General features: G+C 41.1%; 2 protein-coding genes across 2 annotated transcripts; one reads left to right on the top strand and one right to left on the bottom strand.

Moving 5' to 3' along the window:
* Positions 1–1264: 1264 nt before the first annotated feature.
* On the top strand, positions 1265–9495 carry LOC133987294 (uncharacterized). The gene is made up of 16 exons (XM_062426604.1): positions 1265–1436; positions 2448–2524; positions 2659–2760; positions 2937–2996; positions 3084–3153; positions 4099–4264; positions 4439–4508; positions 4653–4808; positions 5525–5581; positions 5695–5820; positions 6241–6365; positions 6572–6623; positions 6710–6780; positions 6888–7055; positions 7384–7492; positions 7579–9495. The coding sequence occupies exons 2-16, from the start codon at positions 2480–2482 to the stop codon at positions 9493–9495; spliced, it is 3294 nt and encodes a 1097-aa protein (XP_062282588.1). The 5' UTR covers positions 1265–1436; positions 2448–2479.
* A 2377-nt stretch (positions 9496–11872) lies between these two features.
* Positions 11873–24974, bottom strand: tmem240a (transmembrane protein 240a). Its single transcript, XM_062427793.1, has 4 exons — positions 24879–24974; positions 24390–24496; positions 20340–20548; positions 11873–12123 (listed from the first exon to the last, which is right to left on the bottom strand). Exons 1-4 carry the CDS (start codon positions 24933–24935, stop codon positions 11969–11971), a joined length of 528 nt encoding a protein of 175 aa, XP_062283777.1. The 5' UTR covers positions 24936–24974; the 3' UTR covers positions 11873–11968.
* Positions 24975–25192: the final 218 nt, after the last annotated feature.

The raw sequence follows: 25192 nt of genomic DNA, 5'->3' as shown, positions 1-25192 counted from the left end.
TTTTGAGAATATATACACTTTATCTATCAAGAATAAATCACACTGTCACAAATCACATTCATTTCATGAGAAGAAGTAAAAAATATTGTATTCCAACTTTATGGGCGACAGTATACATAGTACAAATAACAGGACATATAAATGCAGACTGCATATCTGCATATGGGGCATTTTGAACAATAATCTATGATTTCACTTTGGATAAAAAGATTGCACAAGGTTATTGAGGTGGTCAATAAATGCTTTATTTTATCACCGTTTTTAATGGAAGTTTTCCTTTTAACCTTTTGGTGAACTCGACTCTGAGTCAGTTTCCGATGTGTTTTGTTTTTCACATTGCAACCACATCAGACCAGGTAAAGATAGATCAAAACACTTCTGCTTTTTGAGTCAGTGAGTCTGCTTTATTTCTCAGTTTCCCATCCTCTTACTGTCACATTGCTAGAAAGTACGACCAAAGTTTTTGTTTTCATTCCTACTGCTATTACTATTGATTTAAGTAGCTATGGAGCCCTTTAACTACTAGTTAAACCTCCTTATCTGTCTTACTCTTTCACGACCAGCTGCCTTTTGTCTCAGTTTCCTTCAGTCTTTCTGTTACATTCTGTACATTTCTGTCTATTCTACTTTCCTTACTTTTTTGCTTGTTTTTCCCCTTCCTTCTTTCTATCTCCTACTTTCTCTATTACTGTGTTTCTGTCACTCATAGTCATATGCAAACTTTCCTCCATGTCCCTATTATTCTTTCTGTCACTTTATCATTCCCTTTGTACTTCCCAATTATTTTAGTATTTATTTCTTGTTAATTGTTTTATGTTCTTGTGTTGTTTTATTTATGTGTGTACAGCACCTTGTTTCAGCTGTGGTTGTTTTAAAGTGATTTATAAATAAAGTTGAGTTGAGTTTCCTTCTAATTTCTTTATTCCGGATTTGACTAGTCTTGGTGATTTAGACCTATCTGATATGGTCTAGATGTGGAAAAAAATTGTGCCAAACTCTTTAGCTTCTCTGGGATAACTTAGTCAAGATTTGTCAAGTCTAGTTTTGGATCAGGACCTCTTCTAATATCGGCAACACGTGATACAAACAGTGTAACCTCCCTTTAAGGCCTTGCCCAATCGGGAGCTACGAATTGGAAACTGCCTTCAGCGTCGTACCAACAAGCATGGGCTGCAAACCTGGTGTGGGAATCTGTCGGTTATAGTAAGAGTTGCTCTGCAGCCTGCAGCTTGGACACTACAGAAGCAGCATGTCGTGGCTCTTCGGCTGGGGGAAGGGCTCCGGGTCGCCGCCGGCGGAGGAGCAGGCAACGGCTGACGGGGCCGGAGGAGCACCGGGAGGTTCGGGGGGAGTCAAACCCGGGGATAAGTGGAGCAACTTTGACCCGACTGGGCTTGAGAGAGCTGCAAAAGCTGCAAGGGATCTCGACAAATCACGTGTGTACCAAAATTATACAAGAATAAATAAAGAAACTCACTTTTATTTAATCTTATATGTACATGTTTTTCATTTCTTTAGGTAGGCTACTGAACTGAAAACACTTTCTCATGTCAAACTAGCACGTTGTGTTCTTTTCAGATGAGAGCTCTTCATGCCGAACTCCATAGAAAAATGTCAGACTTTTAAGTTAATCGTGTAATTAGCAAAATATTACACTTGAAACATCACGTTATAAGATCTTTGCTAAACTGTCAGGTGTCATACTTTATTTCGGCATACATTACATGTCAAACTGACCAGCACAATATTGAGATTTCAACTTTTATAGCCAGTTTACCTCCACCAAACACAAGGCCAGGGACTGAAAAGAACAAATAAAATAAACCAGTTTTAGCAGACTGTTACAATAATATATGATCTGTTTGAATATGATGTGTGAAGTCCGAAATTTAGAGGAGTTCTGCGTTGTGTGCATTTTTGTGGCGTTTAATGGAGTTTGGCTGATAGTCTCCTATCAGGCGGGGGAATTATAGTGTTGCATTCGCTTGCTACAGATTCATTACACATTAGATCACGGATCTGTATGTGCAGGAATGAATTAGTTTATTTAATTGTTATTTCACCACTATTGGATTATTTGACCTCCACAATCTGCAGCAAAATTGGAAGGGTTTTGTGGGCGTGTCATGGAGCAAAGAGAACAAAGTGTCCCTGCAAGTTCAGCCCTTCACCTGTTCCATACATCAGTCCCTGCACATGACAGTGTGTGCACATGAACATGCTTAGAACCGTTGTACGTGGTATTTTTACTTAGTGCATGTGAAGTACAGTACATATCCGTTTTTATTGCTTGTCATTGTATTTATCTTTAATTGCAGCAATACTTTCTACAATCAGGCTCAGTTTCGCATAATTTTTTTGTGGCTGTTTTAAGTTTAATATACCCAAAAGTGCAGCTTTGTTAATTAAAGTTTAAAGTTTTTATTTTTTTTCTCTCTTCCCAACAGGACATGCCAAAGATGCACTGTCACTGGCTCATATGCAGGAGCAGACAGTACAGCTGGAGCATCAGAGTAAAGTGAAAGTAGGTGTTTTGTGGGTGATATGGGAGATTCATCATCCAAGTCAGGCTTAATCTGAATTCTATGATAAACTGTTAAGGAGAAATAACCGCTGAAATCTGTCGTCAGTATACACAACTTTGTCGTCCCCCAACAGGAATATGAGGCGGCTTTGCAGCAGATGAAGGGTGAACAGATCCAAATCCAGGAGGAGGAGAGACGGAAAACACTTGGAGAGGAGACAAAACAAAACCAGGCAGTACGAAAACAACACTGAACACACTGATGCTTTTCTTCTAGTAAATTATGTCAACATTTAAATGTTTGTGTGTGGAAGATTACAGGAGTCCTCATTTGATTCCCACTTGCCAAGTTTTCACCTTTAAAGTAGTGTACAGTATATTTTAGATTGACTATTTTCTGTATCACCTCTAGAGGGCACAATATCAAGACAAACTTGCCAGACAGAGGTATGATGATCAACTCAGGCAACAGGTAATCCTTTTTGACACTTGAAATAAATATCAGCTGTACCTAAATATATATATTGTTCATGCTATATATATATTTTTTAATCTACAGCAATTCCTCAATGATGAGAACCTTCGCAGACAAGAGGAATCCGTGGGGAAGCAAGAGGCTATGAGGAAAGGTAGACGATAAAACCAAATGCACCCTTGCCTTACACAATACCCTGCTCATGATATCATGTAAAAACTCTTTTATTATTAAGTAGTAAGTAGGATTTTTACTGCTCCCTAGTAAAGAATGACCATAATATATGTGCAGGGGTGAGTGAGGGTGTCGACCAGTGACTCAGATTACAGGAGTTGCTGTGAGATTTGTGGCTCTCTGAAGTCTCTCAGTGGCCTCTTTGGATATAAGTCTTAAGACCATAAGACTTACAAAATGTTAATATTGTTCTATTTTTAGCATTATGATAAATAATTTCTTCACTAGACATTTGCAGTGGGCCTGTGCTCTAATTCACCAGGCTACTCCTCTTTTTGTATTATTTTCAGTTTATTGAATTTTTTTAATTATACATTTCTTATGAAGAAAATATGAAGTTAAAGCTACTCTAATCAATATTCTTACATTAACAATGGGTCAGATTAACAATACTGTGAATACTGTGAAAGGGGTCGCACATAATAATAAACACATAATTATAGTGTGAATTGCAAGACCCTGTTTAAAAAAGAATCAAATTAAAGAAACAGAATATGAGAGGATAAATAAACAACAGGCTCTATTAAAGCAGTCACAAAATTACCAATTCTTCAGTAGATTTGTTAACATTTCTGTTGAAAAATTAAATATCACAAGTTAGAAAATGCTGTTATCAGGAAAATGTGACTAATCAGTTACAGGCCACTGCTGGTCACAGGTGAATCACACCACTGAATGGCCATTTCACTGCCAAATGCATTAGATTTCCATATTAGAAGAGCCAATGAGTGCAAAGAAACTTTTAATCAGTTCAGTTTTCACTTTGTATTATAATGATTGATTTAAAGTAGGTCAAATGTTCAGCCTGTCAGAAGTAATCTTAAGTATGAAGTTATTAATGTCTGCCTCCCCTTCCCTATCCCAGCTACCATTGAACACGAAATGCAGCTGAGACACAAAAACGACCTGCTTCGCGTTGAAGCCGAGGCCAAAGCCCGAGCTCAGGTGGAGAGGGAGAACGCAGACCTGATCAGGGAACAGATCCGCCTTAAGGCCGCTGAGCACCGACAAACTGTCCTTGAATCTATAAAGTGAGGACAAAATGACTTTCCACTTTCCTTAATCCTCAGAGTAACTGGCATGTTATCTTCCAGTATCTTCCTCAGCTGTCATTAGCCGTTAGACAAAAATCCCAGGGTGCAGCAGTGACTGTGGCTGCCGTAGTGGAGGCAGTCAGTGTGATAATTGGGTTTTGTTCCTGGCAGGACGGCGGGAGCGGTGTTTGGGGAAGGATTCAGGGCCTTCGTCTCTGACTGGGACAAACTCACAGCCACGGTAAATCCATGTCAGACCTGTCACGCTTTGTCGCACTTTCACCACAGGAGGACTGCAGAGGATTGTGGGAAGCGGCGGCCCTCGTATTTGATATACTGGGTGTTTGAAAATGTGTGTGTTTGTTTTTGTCCCCCCTTCCCACAGGTTGCTGGGTTAACCCTGTTGGCTGCAGGAGTGTATTCTGCCAGGAATGCTACAGGGGTGGCTGGGCGCTACATAGAGGCCCGCCTGGGTAAACCCTCGCTGGTCAGGGAGACCTCCAGGATTACTGTTGGAGAGGCCATCAAACACCCAATAAAGGTTTCAAATTTACAAGTCATCAGCTGTAGGTGGCCTGCAGAGAAAATTCAAAAAAACATCATCTATACAAGGATGCAGAATCTACACAATACATGCAGAATGGGTTTGTTAATGGTATATTTGAATAAGATAGCCCTAGAGGTACATAAATGTATCCTACATAGGTATTATTTCATTATGTTGTTGTTTTTAAGAACCGCCATTCATAAATAACTGCCACAGTGAAACGTTTGGCGTCCTGTTTTAATTAGGGCTTTCAGTCGAACACCTGGTAGTGCATCAACTGTATTTTCTGACAAGAAATAGTTTAAATGGATCTCTTTAAAACTAATTGTCCTGCTAATCCTGCCAAATGGGATGAATTTGAGAGAGTTTTAGAACATAACATGAGAATAGTGAAAACTTCAGAAATGCTATCAATTATACCAAGTGTGTAAAATGTCATTTTATTCCTCAGACACCAAAATAATAAGGAGTGGACGTGAGCTGAATGTTTCCAGTGGTTGATGTACTTTGAATGATGAAGCTTTTCTGTATAGGATGTTATGAGTAGATAATAAATTATAATTTATTAATTCTTAAATTCATAAGCGATCGGATATCAGATATAAGTCGTGTGTTAGTTGGAACTGTTTTTAATGATTTGTGGTGATCAGTAAAAGAAGTCGCTTACAGTTCCCTCATGTTGCAATAACCTGCTGTATATTCTGTTTTAGACAACCAAACGTCTGAGAAGCAGACCTCAGGATGCTTTGGAGGGCGTGGTGCTCAGCGTGAGTCCTTTACATCGTTTTTTGTAGTATTGATATGTGTTGGATTCAGTATTTATGTACTCTTTGTATGACTTGAAACACTGAATGCTGTCATTATGCTCTGGATCCCACAGCCAGCTTTGGAGGAGCGTGTTAGGGACATTGCGATTGCTACTCGAAACACACGGCAGAACAAAGGCCTGTACAGAAACATCCTGATGTATGGACCCCCCGGGACTGGAAAAACACTTTTTGCCAAGGTATGGCTGAAACACTAATCTGTCCAATGCAGTTATTGAACAATTCACAGTATAGATGATATCACTTGTTATAATCAATTCACAAAAGCCTTTACTTTTTTTAAAAACCTAATATTCAGGGTCTGGTAGATATTTTCTGGCAAAAATCTCACGCAATGTGATTGAAATCATTTTATTTTACTGGTTCCTGTGGAATTCATAGAGAAGAACCAGGTTGTTAGCATGAGCAATGATGACTGAACACAGAAAATACCAGAGCAAAGACTGATGATGAAACATTTCACCACAAAACCTCAAAATGTTTGTGTACAAAAAGCTTTTGATGAATTTCAATATTTATTTTCCAACTGCAGTATTTTTGGTTTTTCTTTTCAGCCTGTCTGTCTCTTTCTGACCAAAGCTTTTTCCATTTCCTTTCAGAAACTGGCTCTCCATTCAGGGATGGACTTTGCCATCATGACAGGTGGGGACGTGGCACCCTTGGGGCGGGATGGAGTCACTGCCATGCACAAGGTGTTCGACTGGGCAAGCACCAGCAGGCGAGGGTAGGGCACTTTAATTAGTTCCATCAACACTGCATGAATCAGCACAATAATGTCTATCTCTGAAAAGGTCTAGTAGGGTAGATTTGTTACATATATATGTATATAAATATATATATATATATATATACTCTTATCCTACTGGCTAATTTCATTAAAAATGGCAGTCATTAAGCTCATTCTCTTTGATGTTCTCTGATCCTCTGCAGCGTCTTGCTGTTTGTAGATGAAGCTGATGCGTTCCTGCGCAAACGATCCACAGTGAGTTCAGCTGCAGTGTCATATGCATGATGATGATGCCCTGAGTTTTAATCATATATTCACAAGTCATGATTTTTGCATTGCAGGAGAAAATCAGTGAAGACCTCAGAGCCACCCTCAATGCCTTCCTCTACCGCACTGGCGAGCAGAGCAACAAGTTGGTATCTTCCAGTATTCACTGTGCATGGCTAGGCATGAAAAGGTCACTACCATGTCTGAAAAGGTCACTGACCCAGTCTAAGTAGTCACATTTACTCTTTTCAGGTTCATGCTGGTGCTTGCTAGTAACCAGCCAGAACAGTTTGACTGGGCCATTAATGACCGCGTTGATGAGATTGTAAACTTTGCCTTACCGGAGCAGGCGGAGAGGGAGAGATTGGTGCGCCAGTATTTCGAGAAATTTGTGCTGGTTCCTGCCACTACAGGGAGACAGTAAGTATACTTAACTGTATTTCAATAACAGCTACTGCTGCTGTACAGCAGAGGTGATTTACTACCACAGAGGAAAGCACTGATCCCTAGAGGTCGCCTCGCTAGCTCAGGTTGCATAATGGTGTGTATAATGTATTCAATCCTGAAATGAAAGTGGTGTCTGGGTCTTACTTATGGCTTTCATGAAATGGTTTTTAAGTCCTTAGGAAGTAGCATGGTAGCTTTTAAATCTGAGTGTATTGGTCAGATGAAAACAATAATGTATGGAGGATCAATGATAGGAACATGATACAGCTCAAGCCTCACTTGTTGTCCTTTAATTCAACAGGAGATTAAAGTTGGCTCAGTTCGACTACGGCCTGAAGTGTTCAGACATTGCACAGCGCGCAGAGGGCATGTCTGGTCGTGAAATATCCAAACTTGGGGTGGCCTGGCAGGTAAGAAGAAAAAACATGTTGACACAAAATAAGAATCAGCGCAGAAACAAATCCAAAGAAAAACGTTTTCCTTTTTTTTTTTTAAGGCTGCGGCATACTCTTCTGAAGATGGAGTTTTGACCGAGATGATGATTGATGCAAGAGTTGATGATGCCATCAAGCAGCATGCACAGAAAATGGACTGGCTGCTGACGGAAGCAGGTGAGGGGGTTGGCAAGGTTGGTGTTCTCCTCCCTAAGGAAATGGCGGCAAAAATCACAGGCCAGGAAGCTGCTTCTCTTGCACAAGCTGAAGATATGTCTGCTCAACAAGTCCTTCCACTGCTAGAGGTTGTGAGCAATGCTGCCCAAGCCGAGGCAGCCCCTCTACCCACTGAGGTAGAGGCAGAAGTTATCCTCAAGGATGCAGCGACTTTAATCAAAGAAAGTGAAGTTATTGCTGCAACAACTGCAGAAACCATTGTTCAGACATCTACTGCTGTCCCATTGGTGCAGGAGGCTGAGGCCATTAAGGATCTGACTGAAGAAGTTGTAGGCACAGCTGTAGTTACAGATACTGTTGTACCTGAGATAAAAGATGTAGTCACTGAGGTTAAAGAGGTTGAGGGTACACCAGCTACCACTGTCCAAGAAACTGCTGCTCTGAGTAAAGAAGAATCAAGCACTGATGTTGCTAAGCAAGAGACCAAGACTACAGAGGTAGCCAATGAGGAAAAGGATGTCGCAACACCCTTGGAAGTGACAGTCTCTGCTGTTGCTCAGGAGAAAGAATTAGACACTGTTGTCTCTGAGGTTGTCCAGGAGCCAGAGGCTACAGTAGCCAGCCTCTCCCAGGAGACTGTTGTTCAGCAATCTGAGTCAGCAGCCACATCTGTTGATGGCGTAGAAATGGAGGCCACAAAGACTGCTGAGGAACAATCAACTGATGCTGTCAAAGTGGCAGAAGACATTGCAAACAACGTAGCTCAAGTGACTGAGTCTTTGTCAAACATTGTTAAAGAGGCTGAAGTAATCACAGCAGATGTGGCCAGGGTGGCTGATTCTGTAGCAACCATTGCAGAAGAAATGGAGGCAACAGTCACCAAGGAGGCTGAAGCGATTGGAAGTGAGGTTGGCAAGGTGGAAAATGAGGTTGCAGTAGAAACTGAGCCTGAAACATCACAAGTTTCTAAAGAGGCTGAAGTGGAAGTGACAGTGGCAGTCAAGGAATCTGACAATATGGCTGCAGAGGTCCTTAAAGAGACCGAACCTGTAATGACTGAGACTGCTATCAAGGAAGCAGAAGTAATCCCAGCAGAGGTTGCAGTGGAAACTGAATCCACAGCCTCAGAAGAAATCAAGGAGCCTCAGAATACTGTAGAGGCGGAGACTTTGGCAACAGCAGAGACTGCTGCCAAAGAAGTTGAGGGTATTGCAACAGGGGTTTCCAAGGAAGCAGAAGTCCTACCGACTGAAGTAATCCCACCAGAAGTTGCCCTGGAATCTGAAGCCGTAGCTTCAGAGGTAGCCAAAGAGGCTCAGACTGCAACTGCAGACATTGTCGAAAAGTCATTATCTACAGAGATTGCTTCCAAGGAGGCTGAGGTTACCACTGCAGAGGTTTCCAAGGAAGCAGAAGTTCTACTAACCAAGGAGTCTGACACTGTAGCTACAGAAGATGTGAAACTGCAAGAGACAGCTGAGGTTGTTTCCAAGGAGGCCGAGGTTATCACTGCAGAGGTTTCCAAGGAAGCAGAAGTCCTACCAACCAAGGAGTCTGACACTGTTGCCACAGAAGACGTGAAACTGCCAGAGGCCACTGAGGTTGCTTCCAAGGAGGCTGAAGTTATCACTGCAGAGGTTGCCAAGGAAGCAGAAGTCCTACCAACCAAGGAGTCTGACACTGTTGCCTCGCAGACTCCCAGCACCGAAGAAGCTGAACCCAGTCAAACTGAGAAACCGGAAAACCAACAGAGCGCAGATGGCAAAGACAAACCTCAAGCGAACCCTAGTCCAAAGAAATGATAACTTTGATGAGATGTAATTGTAAATCAAGATTGTAAATCAATCCAACACCTGAGCCATATTCCTTACTTTTTCAAAGGGCTAATTATGAAACATTTATTTTGGATTCTGTCTGCTTTTCTATCGATATTGTTGTAACCCAACTCATGGGAATGCCAAGATAAAGCTAATAGTTTAATGCTTGTAGGTTTGCAGATGTTTGAGTAAAGGGATGTGTGGACACATCCACCAAGTGGACCATCTGAAGTTGACATTGTTGTATGTTGCACTAGTGCATTTGAGACCTGCACTGAGACCCCTTTTGTGTTTTCCTATTCAAAACAAAATGAGTTAATTTGGCACTGAAAAGAGTACATTTGAAAGAGATTGACTTAAATATGCACCATGAATGGATCTCTCAGTGGTCAGTATGAACAGGAGGGATAATTACAGCAATAAAACACATGTCAACTTTCATTTGGGTGCCTGACTGTTGTTTTAGGACAAACATGACACATTGTAAACCAGTCCATTAACATCATGTGTTGTATATTTCTTTTGTCTGCTGTTGGTTGCTGTACTGTCTTTCAAACTCTGTGCTTTAGACTGTAATCTTTCTTGCACATGTGCAGAATAAAAAACATGCACAAACAAACTAAAAAAGCTGAAATGATTTGTCGACTAATCAATTATTCAACAGAACTCAGTGGAAATTAATCAACCAGTTTTTTTTTCAAACCAACATTCACTAGTTTCAGGTCCTCAGATGTCTTAGACTTTTGGGCTGTTGGCTGGACAAAAAGACAAAAGACAAGACGCCAAATTTTTCAGTGTTGGGACATTATGTAGATTAAATAGTGAATTAAAATATTGTAGAGATTAAAGTTGCCTAGTTGTTAGTCATTTTTAGCTCAATCATCAAAGTAGTCTACCTGTGGTGGGTAATATCTGTGACTGTCCATTCAGATTTAAGAGGTAAACATGTTTTTTCTAAAGAATAGCCAACCAAGGTAAAATAGTTTTGAATGTCCTCACTGCCTTCGAAACTTGTCATAATGTACCACTGGAAATTAGTGGAGGGCTTTTCTCAGTTGCATCAGGATGTCATTGCTATTGTTAGTCACTTCAGAAGTGTTGTTAGTCAGTGCTTATGAAATTTCTATTTAAATTATAATAAACAGAACTGAAGTTGTCAGCAGGACCTCTTTGTATAATCTGTCTGTCGCTGCACTGAAATAACCTCTTACTATGAGAATGTGTTCTCAGCTTCGCTCATATGATTGGAATGACACAATCAAACATCAGAGGTCACTGTTGTGCTTCAATGGCACTTTTAATAAAACAGACATTTCATCCTCACAACAGCAATGTCTGGACAGAGAGGGCGAGGGGGGAGGGGGGTTGGCTGGGTGAGGGTTCCCTCCGCTGATAGGCTGGTTGCTCCTGATAAGTGCGAAGGAATTGGATAAAGAAAATTGAACTGTGCTGTTGAGCACAGTGTGGGGAAGATGGAGGGGTGTGTGTATTGAACTGACTCATCTTGGCTGGCATTTATTTCTCCTCCTGTGTCTTCTAACGAACGATAATATAGCAAAGAGAACCCCCGACCACAGCCTCGTCCGCTCCCATCCCCCTCACATATTTACAGGAAAAATTAATACATTCAGTTAATTCACTAAGTAACAAAGCTAATTAATCTGTGTTTTTAGCAGAAATCACATGGTTTCACATCCAGTTTTCAAACAGACTCGTCTTTCTGTTCCATTCCTATAATCTTTACCCACACAGTCCATCATTAGGTTTTCTATTGATAAACGACTCACACAAAAATCCCCCCACGCACCCCCTTTTAAAGACTGTTAAATCCCACTTGCCCGTATTTATAACTATTTACAGAAGCAGCAATCTAACATCACAAAAACCCACCCACCCGCCTCATTCACCCCCCCTCCCCTTCCCACACCAACAAAGTCCCACTCCCACCCAATAGAGAAAAAAAATATCATGACACCCGTCTTGCCGCCCCGTTCCATACACTGCCCACATCTTACCCTGTTCTAAAAGAGCATGCCAAGTTTAACAATGAACACAGAAAATGTCTCTATACAGAAAAAACACCCTTAAAAATGTTCTTTTTTTTTTTTCTTCCTCCTCCCACAACGGTGGACATGGACATAAGACAAGATTTCAGTGGGAACAAATAATCGTCATCTTGCTTCATTTGGGGGTTTTTTTTGTTTTGTTTTTGTTTTTTTTTCTAGTGCTGACAGGGGCTGGGTTTTGACATAAGAAAGTCCTGTCATGGGATTTTAAGGGGACCATGTTATGAACAGTGGGAGGGCAGTTTTCCAGGGTCTCTGAGGCAACAATTGGCCATGGGGCAATTTGGAGAGGGAAGTGAGGGGTTTTGGAAGGGGAGAAGTAAAGAGGTTTGAGGAGGGGCGGGGTCTAGTTTTTTTTTTTTTTTTGTTTGTTTTTGACTAGTTTTTTAGAGTCAGAGGTGGCGGGGACTGGGGTGGCCGTTGTGGTAGAGCTTCTGCTTGATGTGGACCATGTTGCCGCTGGAGTCTTCCAGCTGTCTGAGCTGGGCTCGGCGACGGAGGTCTCGAAGGTTGCAGAACTGGGGCAGCCATGACCAGGATGGAGTGTCTGGAGAGAGGAGACAAGAGGTAAAAGGGCGGTTAAGGGAGGCATTAAGTGTTAGCAAGAAGCCTTAGTATTCATTATGTATTCACTGAAGTAATGGAAGTTATATATATGGGAAAAAAAAAAAGACAATATCATGCCAAACTGCCTGAAAAAAACAAAAAAAAAACTCCTGATATATATAATATACAATGCAAATTTTATTTTATTCATTAAAAACGACATCTGGTGACAATTTTCTTAAAAGCACATCACATGAATGAAACAAAAACCGATTGTTTATAATGTGTGAGGCCATATGCTCTGCAGGATGATCCAGCACACTGAGCCTCTACAGCCCTGAGCTGCGTTTGCCAAAGTGCATCTAAAATGTTTTCAAGTTTATTTGTTGGCATTTTGCTTTCATCTGACAATTGACAGTGGAGACAGAGAGGACACATGGGGCGATGTGAAGGGGGAGAGGTGGTCAATCTGGGAACATTACAATGAAATGGCATGTTCTTTAGACAACTAGGTCATGGCGATACCCCAAGTCTGAGCATTTGAAAAACATGAAAACGAGCCAATGTTTCAATGACAAACTGTGATAAACTGGCAGAAGTTGAAGCTGCCAAAAAGCAGAAGGTCAAAAAATGCAAACTGAAGCATCAGTATTTTAGTGTTACTGCAATATATCACATTATCTGCTCCCTTACATTACTCCCACGCCCTAGTCCACACTAAAGAGTGCAATAAAAGTATGTGGTATCGTTAACCAACATTATTTAGCTTGTGTAACTCTGCAGACACGAGCATAGAGAAACTCAATAAAAGTTTTTGAAGGCACACTCATGAGACCACGACACACAATAGTGTAAATCCGACTTAGTCTGGTTTTCTGCTTCTAAATCCAGTTAGTCAGATGAGACGCATCAACCAACAGAAACACAGAGGCCTCATATCTCTGAGCTGTGAACTGTCCTTTTCTGTTAAAATGTGAATGAGTGCAAGTGCCTCTGTCACTCAGTTTCTCTTGTAATATGTATGGATGGTGGCATGACTTTCTATGTCATGTTGCCACTTTTGATCCAATGTGTTTCTGTCATTAACACAACTTGAGTTGAAAAGTCCAGCAACGGCGTAAATTCTGCTTCGCTACCCTGACGAGAAAACAATTTAAGTGACATGTTCAATATGTATTTTTAATTTCCTGGACAGATTTTTTTTAAAGGAAACCTCAAAAAAGGGCATACTTAAAAAATGCAGGCTCTGAATCTTGAAATCACATCGTCCATACAACATTTAGTGTGTTCAAAGATGGGCTTGTTAGGGCAACGAAAGAAGAAAAAAAAGACCTAGAAAGACAGCAGAATCAGGTTTTTGTACTCCACTCCACAGCTGCACTGCATAAAATTGAGTTATGAGCTCCACACAGACCTCAGAATGGAAAAGCTGGTGTCATTTTAGCAACTAGCTTCATCATAGCTGTAACAAATTTTAATTCTGGGAAGTAGAGGTGAGCTTTTTTTTTCTTTTTTTTACCAGAGAGGGCAGCGTGACAGAGACCAGATAAAAGATTGGAACATTGAAATATTGGATGAGATAGAAAAGGGCACCAATCTCTTCAAGTGCACCGTGGCGTTGCCCTTCATTCTTCATGTTTGTGTCTGGACTGCTGCACATGCCCTTATTTATCTACAGTCAGAAGAATTTCACAGGTGAGATTAAGATTGAATCCCTGTTTTTATGGATATGCTCACCTGTCAAATGCTTCTTTCTGTCTTGCGTCTACCATTAGGTACATACAGAATGCAGAAAGGGCAATTTTTTTTTAAAAATCAACGATTGGCTGGAAACAAAGTGGGATTTCATGAATGTGAGAGGGTAACGTGAAGAGGGGGGGGAATGGCGGAGCAGACATTTGTGCTTGTCAGGTTATAAACCGAAGCTGGTGAGGCGGAGCGAGGTCCATAGAGACAGGAAGAGAGAAGGAGGGGAGAGCCCCAGACAGCAAACCCAGTAGCAAATGGCCCTGCTAGGGGATGAGTGAGAGGGAGGGGTGGTGGTGCTGGTGGCGGTGGTGGAGTTGAGAAGGGGTGGGGAGGGAGGTGTTGGGTGGAGAGGAGGTGAGGAGGGAATGAGAGTGAGTTATTTATAGCTGTGAATGGGTATGCTGTCCACAAGGACTGCTCTGAAGGGTATCCAAAGGAAAAGGGGCAACGAAGACAGGTTTCTCTCATTTGAATAAAAGGATAGAGATGGAGATGGAGGATGGAGTCAGGAGAAATGATAATGTGAGGCGGAAAATGGGAGGCGAAGACACAATAGTTACGCTCTTTTAGGATGTGGGAAGGTTAATGCTGGAACGCCAAGTCATCACTTTGTTCATTTATTGAGGTACTTTTTGTGTTTCTTTTTCCCCGGTGTCTTTGCAAAAGACTCTGGTATCAGATATTCACAGAGCATCAGCGATAAGAACAGGGAAAAAAAGAAAAAAAGAAGTTGCAGCAGGAAGCACTGTAAAGGAAATGGCCAGGAGTAGATTTAATAAGTGAGGAGGGAGGGGGAGAAGGAGGAGCTAGAGATGGAATTAGGAGGAGAAAAAAACCCAATGGGAATCAATGTGCATCTCAATGCGCTGTGTGTGTGTGTGTGTGTGTGTGTGTGTGTGTTTCTCACTTGCCATTCCAGCTGCTCTCTCTCGTTCTATTTATAGCTCTGGAGGAGAGTGTATGTGTGTGTGTGTGTGTGTGTGTGTGTGTAAGTGGGGGTGGGGATGTGACAGAGTCTCCATCCTGCAACCCCCCTCACCGTCTCACCCCCCACCTCCTAGCACACACACCCATACACCCTTCCCCACTCTGTCAGCCTCACCTTCACTCCTCATCTCGGGGAGGCTAAATGAGTGTGACCTAGCATCAACGTCACAGCATACGCACACACACACATACAGAGAAGCGAGGGGCATTCCCACCCAGTATAAAAGCCTATACCCCCGACTCTATAACTGTTGCCAATGAATATGGATGTTTTTTCCTCTGTGGGTGTGGTTTTTTTTAGGGTTTTTTTTTACGATGATGTATTTTACACTGTTGTACTAATGCACTGGAAAAAACAGCATTGTCTCACGCACTGCTGCAAAACTGTCTGTGTGCAAAGCAGCTGCCTGCAACTGTCTCCAAGCCATCTTGAACACTGAAAAATATGAACATCACATGATTTATTCTATCTTAAAAACCCATATTACTATACTTGTAGATTCTTCTCTAATCGCTTTGAAGAACTATTCATCTCCTCATCGTTCCTTGATACTTCCCCATCCTGCCTGAGGCACTTTTCCATGGCGGTCAGACTATCCAGGTCACATATCACCTACTTTTGTGTTATCCTCAATATTGAGGATCCAGGCCACCTCCACAACACACTCCTGTGCTGTTACCGAGCACTGCCAGAATGTTCAACCCGCAATTCCTGTTTTTAAAAAAAAAGGATTTGTGAAAAGCCTTGAAATTTTATTCATTTGTGCCCTCGATTTTTATCTGAGCAGTGTGGATAAGTCTGTGAAGCAGCCACAACCGTGAGAAACTGAAACACTGTAATCCAGGATGCTAATATCCAGCTCCTCGGTGAACATCTCAACGGTGCACAGGGATGATTCCTCTGTGTTGCCGGTGGTGTCTCCTCAGCACAGCACCAGACTATGAGGGATTTCATGCTGTCATGTCATGATTTCACACGTGTGTCTAATATGCTGCTTAGCTTTAGAGCCACTGAAAGCCGTTTATTTCTTTGCTTGTGTCTGCACAATTGCACAAGCCAAATGATGTTGCTGAACTACACACCACATGTTCTGTCTCATTAAGTCGGCTGCATTCCTTTTTATTTTACTCAAATAACATGCATCCCTCATCTGTCAGGAGGAGATGGTAAAAGGAATGAAACAGATAGAGGGAGCGCTGACAGGGACAGGAAATTAAGGAGCAACTATCACACTCAGTTGGGTTTAAACACATGGTATGTGGGAATATAGCTTTCACTGGAGCACGGCAGATGGTGGGAGAGAAGTCATTTCTCCATCTGTGTTTTTTGTGTCTTAAACTGGATCCTGGTTTGAACCAGTCTTGGTAACTGCTGTATGTATATTCATATGTGTTAATTATAGTTATCTTTAGTGCAATGTGAGTTAAAAACTCTTTGCACTCAGGCATTATACACATTTAAACACCAAGACATGTAATGTATCTTTCCCTTTCTGCAAACCTGCATGTTCAATCCATATGTTACACATCAGGTATAGTAGCTGTAAATTATGTTGTGTAGGTTTTGTTCATTGTCAATTACTGTGGACACTTACATTTACATGGAGCACTGGAGCAGGAAAACTATGCAAATGTGCCGACAGCATTCATAGAACACCATACAGTGAGTTAGGGGTCCAAAGTTCAAACCAGGACTTGCTGTAATGTGACAGAGCTAACTGATGAACCACCGTACAGTCATAATGTTCTCAATGACATTTCTGGGACAGACGACTTGAGGTAGGAGCGTTGTCATTAGTTATGATAAAGGCCCTGCACACGTTTGTTAAACCCACACAGGTGATTTGAATTACTTTGGCTGATTAAACCTCTCTTCAGGAAAGTGTGGGCGTGATTATGCTTGATGGACATCTACCTCCCTCTCCTGTTAGCTCTGTTCTGCAGGACAAATGACACCTTTATCTCTGAGTGTGCACTAAAATCTGGCAGGTACAATGCTGGTTTGTGCAGGTAGGGCATGGTTTTCACTCCACTCTGGCTCAGCATGCAATTCTGCACACCGTTTGGGCCAACTTGAATCGACGGCTCTGTGCAGCAAGTTGACTAAATACCAGATATACCAACAGCATCATAAACTATACAGACAAATTTATATATTATAATTATAAAATATAATTTCTTTATTTCAAGTGGAAGATGTACTGTACTGTCTCTGCTAACACTTGAAAACTTTGAAAAGATGAATTTATAGTTACCAAACCGGCTGCTTTTTGGATGTCAGCTGATACAGTTCAATGTCATAGCTGCTATTTCACATGTAGCCTGTTTTTTTTTAGCAGGTTTCCCCACCCTTGCTGGAGTGTGACCATTCTTTTTAATTCATGGAATAATACATGTACCCCTTTCTAATGCAAGCGAGAGCTCAGAATCCATGTTTGCTGTCACTGAGAATTGGTTGACATGCATCCTAGCTCAACAAATAGCTGACTGTCTTCATTGCAGGTTAGACATTGCTCAGTTTTAGTCTAAAAATATCAAAACAGGTTTCTGTAATTCATAAAGGATTTCCGTCTGAGTAGTTTCACATTTTGGGGATATATCCTTATTAACTTTTTTGCTAAATTTGAATGAGAAGATAGCAAAACTATGAGCACCTCAAAAGCTCAATATCTAACACTTTGTATCTCGTTACATTAATATGTACACACCAAAATATAAAAGACAAGTTTCCTATTATTTACTTTATATTATTAGTTTCCTATACAACTATTTCCTGGTCTAACACATTGACTGGTGTCTTGTCATTACCGCGAGGTTGCTGTGCAACCAGCAAACTCTGGAGAGACTCTGGAAAGTTGTTAGTTGCAGCCTAGTAGCTTGACCTTAGCGCTGCCTATGACACAGTAAATCAATTATCTGAAAAGCATTGTTGGCATCAGTAATGTGGTGCTAGACTGCTTTACTTCACACTTGATAAAACAGTCTTTCTACTGTGGTTCATAAACCCCAAGCTCCCATGGAGTACCCCAAGGGTCTATGTGGGGTCCCTGCTCATTCTCTATTTATATACTCTTCTTGGGGCATATCTTCCACAGAAACAAAGTCCTAATACCTTCATTCTGCAGCTGACACAAAGCTGTGAAGCCCAATAAAGCCCTGAATCATAAATGTATCTTACATTATGTCGTTTCTTCCTCATATTAAGTAGTAGAAACATAATCCAGTAGAAACAGAATCTGAGATCTTCATAATTACTTTCTTGGAAAACTGTCAACAAACGTAAAGCCAGAAGAAAAAATGTCAGGTCTGTCGTTAGATGCTCGAGTTGTGTACTGTAAGTGTGTTTTATTTAACTAGAGCATGTCCCTTAAATGACATTTTTTCCTTTTATTTGCAGGCCTGGAGAAGGTCATTCATGCTTTTATGTCCTCCAGGCTTGATTATTGTGACATACTTGTGGTCTTAGCAGGAGAAATATCAACATACTACAGTTGATTCAGCACACTGCTCCCAGCCTAATCGCACTCTCTAAGAGAAGTGACCATATTACCTAAATCCTTGTTGCCCTCCAAAGGCTGCTTGTCAATTTTAGAATTGATTTTAAAGTTGTATGTAAGGCTCCTGCCATTGTGTGTGATTTGTTAACTTCACATGAGCCTGATTGCTGCTTGAGATTCTCTTTCAGAGCCCTTAGTGAATCCAAAGTATCTCCATAAGACCAAGGGAGACCAATCTTTACTGTCTGGAGGCCCCAGCTGTAGAGATCCATGAGTTAGTGCCCTCTTTTAAATCCTCACTTAAAACTCACCTTTATTTTTCCTAATTTTACTTTATTATTATATATATTATTATTACAGTTACTACTTTTAAATTGGTACTCAAGGAATTTAGTCTTTCACTTTCACAAAGGTGGGAGACTTTTAAAAAAAAGTCAAAGTCAAGATATTCTGACTTAAAGTCCCTAGTAAAGGTCAAGCTCTAAAAAATAATGGATTCTACATTTCCCCTAATGTAACTTTATATACCTTTACTGCCTGGTTAATTCCAGTGTTGTTCAAACTCTACATCCCCAGTTTGTAACAGACATTTTGTGTATTAGCTAACTTGCACCCTGCAAAGCTGGTTTTGGGAGGTTTTTTGTCTTCCCATTGTCATTTAACTAAATTAACACTGAATTGTTTTTGCTATTTTGCTGTTACAGTGTCTCCTCTGTGAGATTGTTAATGGTTCAACTTTGCATAATATAGTAAGCAGAGGTATTAAACGCTTAACGTTTCAAGTCAGCATCCAACCCAGTGATGGAAAGAGATTTAACCAAACATGCTGAGAAATGGTTTTGTTTGTCAGTTGTCACAAAGACATTCACTTCTCTGTTTGGTTCATGCTAACGCAACATTTTACAGCTAACACTGACAGACCTGCCCGAGCATAGTAATATAATACTGTGATTGCACAACCTGTATGCCATCAAAATGCATTAAGAAACAATATTTTGAAGTAATTAATCTATCTGTAGGGAATTTAGCTCAGCTGTTTGTGAAAGAATCAATAGCAGTAAAAATGCCAAATGCAATCATTTTTTCGACTCAAATTAGGTTTTTCACTAAGATCTCTCTAAAAGGAGCTCTAAAATATGTTATATCCTGAATTTGTATACAATTATAAGAATCACTTAAGTTTTGCTCTCTTATTTTTGAGATTCAAATTATGATTTTATGTTGGTTCTTTAAATAATTTCCCATAAGAAAAGAGTTGGATGGATTTAGAATATAGTAATTACACTTAATGATAATTATATTACGTTAGCATATGACTACTGCTGCTTCCTGAAATCAGATCACAAGTAGATTGTTAGTGAAATAAGGTTTGAAGTATTTAGGCCGCCTAAAAAAAGAAGACAGCAATTTAAATTTAGTTTCACCTCAATTTATAGCTAGGTCTGAATCATCACACAGTTGGAAGGTTTGGCTGTGATTTTTTCCAAGAGGTCACAGTTAACTGAGGAAAAAAAAAAAAAAAAGCAAGAAGAGCCAAATATGGGCCAAGCAATGGGGGAAGGTCATTTTCCAGAACACCACCAACTGCTGTTAACCTGGCAGGCACTTACACATGCAGATACATGGTGGATGGTGACACATACATACAGTACCTACATTACTGCATACAAGCAATGTTTATACGATTTGCCACCACAAATCTGGCTTTGAAATATATTTGTTATTTCCTCTGTGAGATTAAGGTCAGATTAAGGTTATTCAAGTTTTTGTGCCTGTGAACATGCTGTGATTTATTTCCTGCCATGTAGTAGCACATTCACACCTCAGTATGCATAACTCAAATGAACAGAGGAAAATTAAGTGTGAAGTCTGCTGATGTTTTAGGGTTGCTGAGCTCATGTTTCAGTTGTGTATCTGCACTCTGCAGCAGCAGCAGCAGCAGCAGCAGAACCTTCAGCCAAACAGCAGACAATGTCCAGCTTACCGTAGTAGCGGCTTGCCCTCCAGGCCCTGACAGCACAGTGTAGGACTCCGTCCAGCCACAGCAGCAGCCAGCTAATGCAGAAGCCCAGCAGCAGCCCCAGCATCAAGTCCATCTCCTGCTTGGTCACACTGTCACTCACAAAGTAGTTCTCTGATGAGTCCACCAACGAATTGTCTCCATCATATGGGATTACATAGTGGACATGATGCCTGGAGAGAGGACAGATATGGGAGTGTTAGGTATATAAGAGAAGATCTAAGTACGTTATTTTTATAATCCTTAATGCATGATTTTATAGATCAAAGGAGGAAAGAGTACTTTTAATGGACACTTATGGATAAAGTTGTGCTATTTGGGATTAAATGTTCTACATTATATACATATATATATATGGTGGAAACTGTGGGAGTATTCTATATATACCTCCTCTAATTTGGATAATGTCTATAAATTTCTAACTTTTAATCAAAATGCACTGTTGGACATTCTTCTCCAGGACCCATGGGTGTCCCCAGGCTGCACTTCAGGCAGCTGTGGCTGAAATTTTTTGGTTACCAGAGATATCCAGCTTGTGCAATTGCACGCAAAGCTTATGACGTGAAAAGAGAATGACTGTCTTCTCCCATATCCTAACAGCCATTCCCGCTCATTAAAAACCTTTCTGGATAAATAAAACTTTGCCAAGACAAAAACAGAATCTAGCAATTATTTTGTAAAATAGGCAGTGCATTAAAAAGAAAGCTTGAATTTTTTTCTCATCTCATTTTGGAAGTGAAATTATCTTACTAAAAAGTCCCTTTAAATTGATTTCAAGTATGAAAGGACTCAATATGAATCCAATTTTAATTGTTTTCTCCACAAATCCACCGGGTGATTGCCACTACACAGGTGTTCACATCGTACAGGAGAAGAAAGAAGAACTGTGGTGAAACATATGGAAATGTTACGCTGATAGAATGCAAATCTAAAGAAAACTGATGTTTGCAGTGATTGCAGCTAACAGGAAAACACGCACAATAACAACACAAACAGCAACTACTGATCAGCAATCATCCAGTTCTTTCACCACATTGCCCAGCGCTGACTACACTCCCCTGCTCCAATGACTTCTATCCTCTAAAACAGATACATCCCTGCATTGGAAGTCTTCCTAAACTTGTGTTACCTGCCCTCCTTTAAGGGGATTAAGGCTATTTCCAAACACAACATGGGCAGTTGTCTAACGAATAGTGGAAGGAAACACAGTGGGAGCTGAGAGATTAAACTGCTGGAATGGAGTACAGAACGATGCACACTCACACCCTTTGGGACATTACACTGTGAGATCATTTAATTCCTGACACTACAGAAGGTTGACAACAGGTTTGGACTGATGCAGGACATTTTTTTTCTTTAACAATAAAAGAGTGCTCCAGAGATTTAGTATTTCACTTCTGTCTGAAGGACGTGCAAGAGACTTCCAGTACGGGTCAAGCCCCTACTGGATCCTCCTTTCCTATGCAACATGTAGTGTTTTTCTTTAGACTTTCCCTTTCTGCTGCCCAGGAAATTCCCACAACTAGTAAGCTTTGCATCCTGAGTCTGTAACATAGGCTGTCACTTGGTGTGACATGAATCTCAGTTTTTGACTAGAAAATTCACTTTGACATGTAAAATCCTATGATGCACTGGTAGTTAAAACATTTTTCTGATTTGATAAGCATAAATTGAAGAAAAAGTGAGTAAGCTCCTGCAGAAACTCCACCTTCATTAACAGAAAATCTACCCACGCATTTTGATTAATAGATGATCTCTGGATAGTGCAATGCAGAAACAAACACCACATCACTTAGTCCTGAATATGGAGAGAAAAAGATCTTGACGATTAGCACATTAAGTATCTTACTGAAGACATAAAGCCTCATGAGAGATCAAACCACCACTGTTGGATCTCACTGACCCGAGCCACCCAGCCACTGAGGTCCATTAATGCCAAAAAGCTTAGCTATACGTAAAGATAAGCCACACACTGAAAATATTTTTTGTTGCTTTCTTTTCCATTGTTTTAGGCAAAAATCATCTTCTGGGTATTTTTCTTTTCCCTGAAGAAAGCTTTTCTCCAAATGCCCAAATGTTAAATAAAGCTGCATGTATCCCTTTAAACTTACTACTCCTGAATACTTAAATCATTGTGTGTGTGTATTTGTTTTCGAGTAAGTAAAAAACTATTACAGTGTTGCATGACACACACACAGAGGCAGCTATAATCCGGGCTTCGGCCCGTAGGAGAAAACTACATCCAAATCATAGCACAGCCACTGCCAAATAAAATGACACTGGCTGTGTCCTCAAGCCTGATAAGGTGAGCGCCGTTGGCGTCACGACACCTCCACGCCTCATGGATGGAAGGACTGCTCTTTTCTTCCACAAACCCTGCGTTTCTGCTGTTTATGTGAAAACAGATAACTGACTCTCACTCAGAAGTGAAGGGTTTCCAGGTCAGTAAAAGACACTGTGTGGCTACAGTAACCTGGAAACTAACAATAGTGGCAGAGGTTTGACTGTGCATACCATGCAGTGGTATGGACCAGAGGTTATGCATTGACAAATACATTTATAGGAGGAAAAGGGAACATCTTTTGCATTATAGATATAGAAATCACTGCTTAACACTGCTGATACCACTTTATTTTCTACAAATCCTGCTGGCATTCATAACCAGACCCCTTTTGCATTAGCACATATGACATAATTGTCAAAATAATATTATAATATCACATATTATAAGATAATCGGTAATGCATTATGTCATCACAATTACTCTCAAAACAGCTATTTCTTTTTCTTGTGTGTGTCTAAATTAGCCTGTATCACTTCACATCTGTCAGTACAAGAGAGAGACCTTCCCACACTTTGACTCGCATCCTTATCTGACAAAAATAATCTATCAGTAACTGATGATGACCCATTTCTGGATTCACAGGCTAAAAAAGCAGTAGCACTGGCCTCTTAATGCTGCTAATAAGCTGCTAGTATATCAGCCCCCTCACTGCAGCATGCACACTATAGTCTGCTGTTTTGTTTGAATGTGCATCTGTTCAGCTTCAGCATCAACAAGAACAGTGACATTCCCTTCCCAAAGTACTAATCCTGGCTGTAGCTTGGTTGTCTGCAGGACACGAGCCAACCAGGACCAAATATCGGAGGATAATAGGTCCATAGGTGTGAATCTATTGGATGAAACGACTCTTACTTTAAATCTTGCTCAAACACTGTTGCCATACCCTCTGGCACTGTCCACACTTAAGACCAGAAAAAATAGAGGCCCATTTGTGTCCTATGTCTCTTCTTATCCACACAGCCATTCAACCTGCTGTATCACATCCTTATGCTGTTGATAGAAAATGCAAAACAAGCTACAGCCAGGATTAGTACTTTGGGAAGGGAATGTCACTGTTCTTGTTGATGCTGAAGCTGAACAGATGCACATTCAAACAAAACAGCAGACTATAGTGTGCATGCTGCTGTGACAGCAACCAGCAGGTAAGCTGATGAGCAGCCAACACCATCAGCCCCATAGCACTTCTTAAGCTTTAGCCACTACACTTCAGCACTGATATGTTCATAATTGGCCCAGTAGCAGGTTTACATTGTCGCCGACACCGTGTAGGCCCGTGTGAAAGCGCACTTGGTGCTCAGATTGTTTTTTGAACGGCCTTATATTGCTCATGGTTCATTACCTATTTATGGCTCCGACACACACCTTGATATATGCAGCAAAGCCCAAACCCTCGTTGCTGATAGAAAAACACACCGCGACCAAACGTGTCATCGAAGCCAATAATAAAAGCTGTATGGAAACATACATATTACATCCACGATGTAAAAGCACAGCCAGGCTCATATCAGGCTGCCTTTGCGGGGCTTCACCGCCACAAATCTTCGAGGCCTCTTCAGCAATTAAGAATTGCCGGGTAAAAACTCACACATAGGCTACACACACACACACACACGCAAACACACAAAACACCGTGTTTATGCACAATATTGTAGGAGGATGATGGCATTTACCTTCCACAGTTGCAGTGACAGACGCGGTCCTCCCCTCGTAGATGCGGTAAGATGTAGTTGTGAAAGCGATCCAGTAGTGCGTTCATGTCCATTAAACAGGCTATCGCCTGCAAAGAACCATGCCAGTCAGCTGGGACATGTCAAGCAATAAGCTAGGCTATTCCTACAGACAGCGAATGATTCTTTCCATTATTCTAAAGATAAATAACAATAATAAAGATCATAAAGAAAATGGAGAACATAGCCTTGGCAGATCCTCTCGATTATAAGAGGGAGACTCTTGCCTTAAAACGGACTTAGATTATTTATTTATGACAGCAGGTAATTATACTAACCTACTTCCACATGTCATTGATAGGCCTGCTGTAAGATAGTTTCTCGCAGAATGTGATACATTTACGGCCCATTTGAGATAATCTATTGAATTATTAGCCTCAGTTAGGAAATAAGTAAACCATATTGTGGCTGAGGGAGGTGGATATGTCTTACCATTACAACTGAAGCACCAAGAATCATAAAAATCATGGTGGTTGTGATCATATGCATCAAAACTTCCAAACTGGCCGCCGTCCTTTGGCCCGGGGTCCTACCCGCGGCGGTGGAGACGCTCCGGCTGGGCTCTGGGCGCTCTGTCCCGGCAGGAGCCGCTCATGGAGCCGCCGCGCCGCTCCTGGCTCCCCGTCCCTTCAAACTACCCGGTCTCCCTCCGTCCCCTCCTACACACGGCAAGCCGCTCTCTCAGCTCTCACTGCGCCCTCGCCATCCAAGTATCCCTCCCCCCTGGTCGGTCGGATGCGGCTGCC

The sequence above is a fragment of the Scomber scombrus genome, chromosome 10 (assembly GCF_963691925.1).
Source record: "Scomber scombrus chromosome 10, fScoSco1.1, whole genome shotgun sequence".
NCBI lineage: Eukaryota > Metazoa > Chordata > Actinopteri > Scombriformes > Scombridae > Scomber > Scomber scombrus.
Note: the sequence above shows the minus strand (reverse complement) of the source record. Positions and strands in the feature narration are given on the sequence as shown.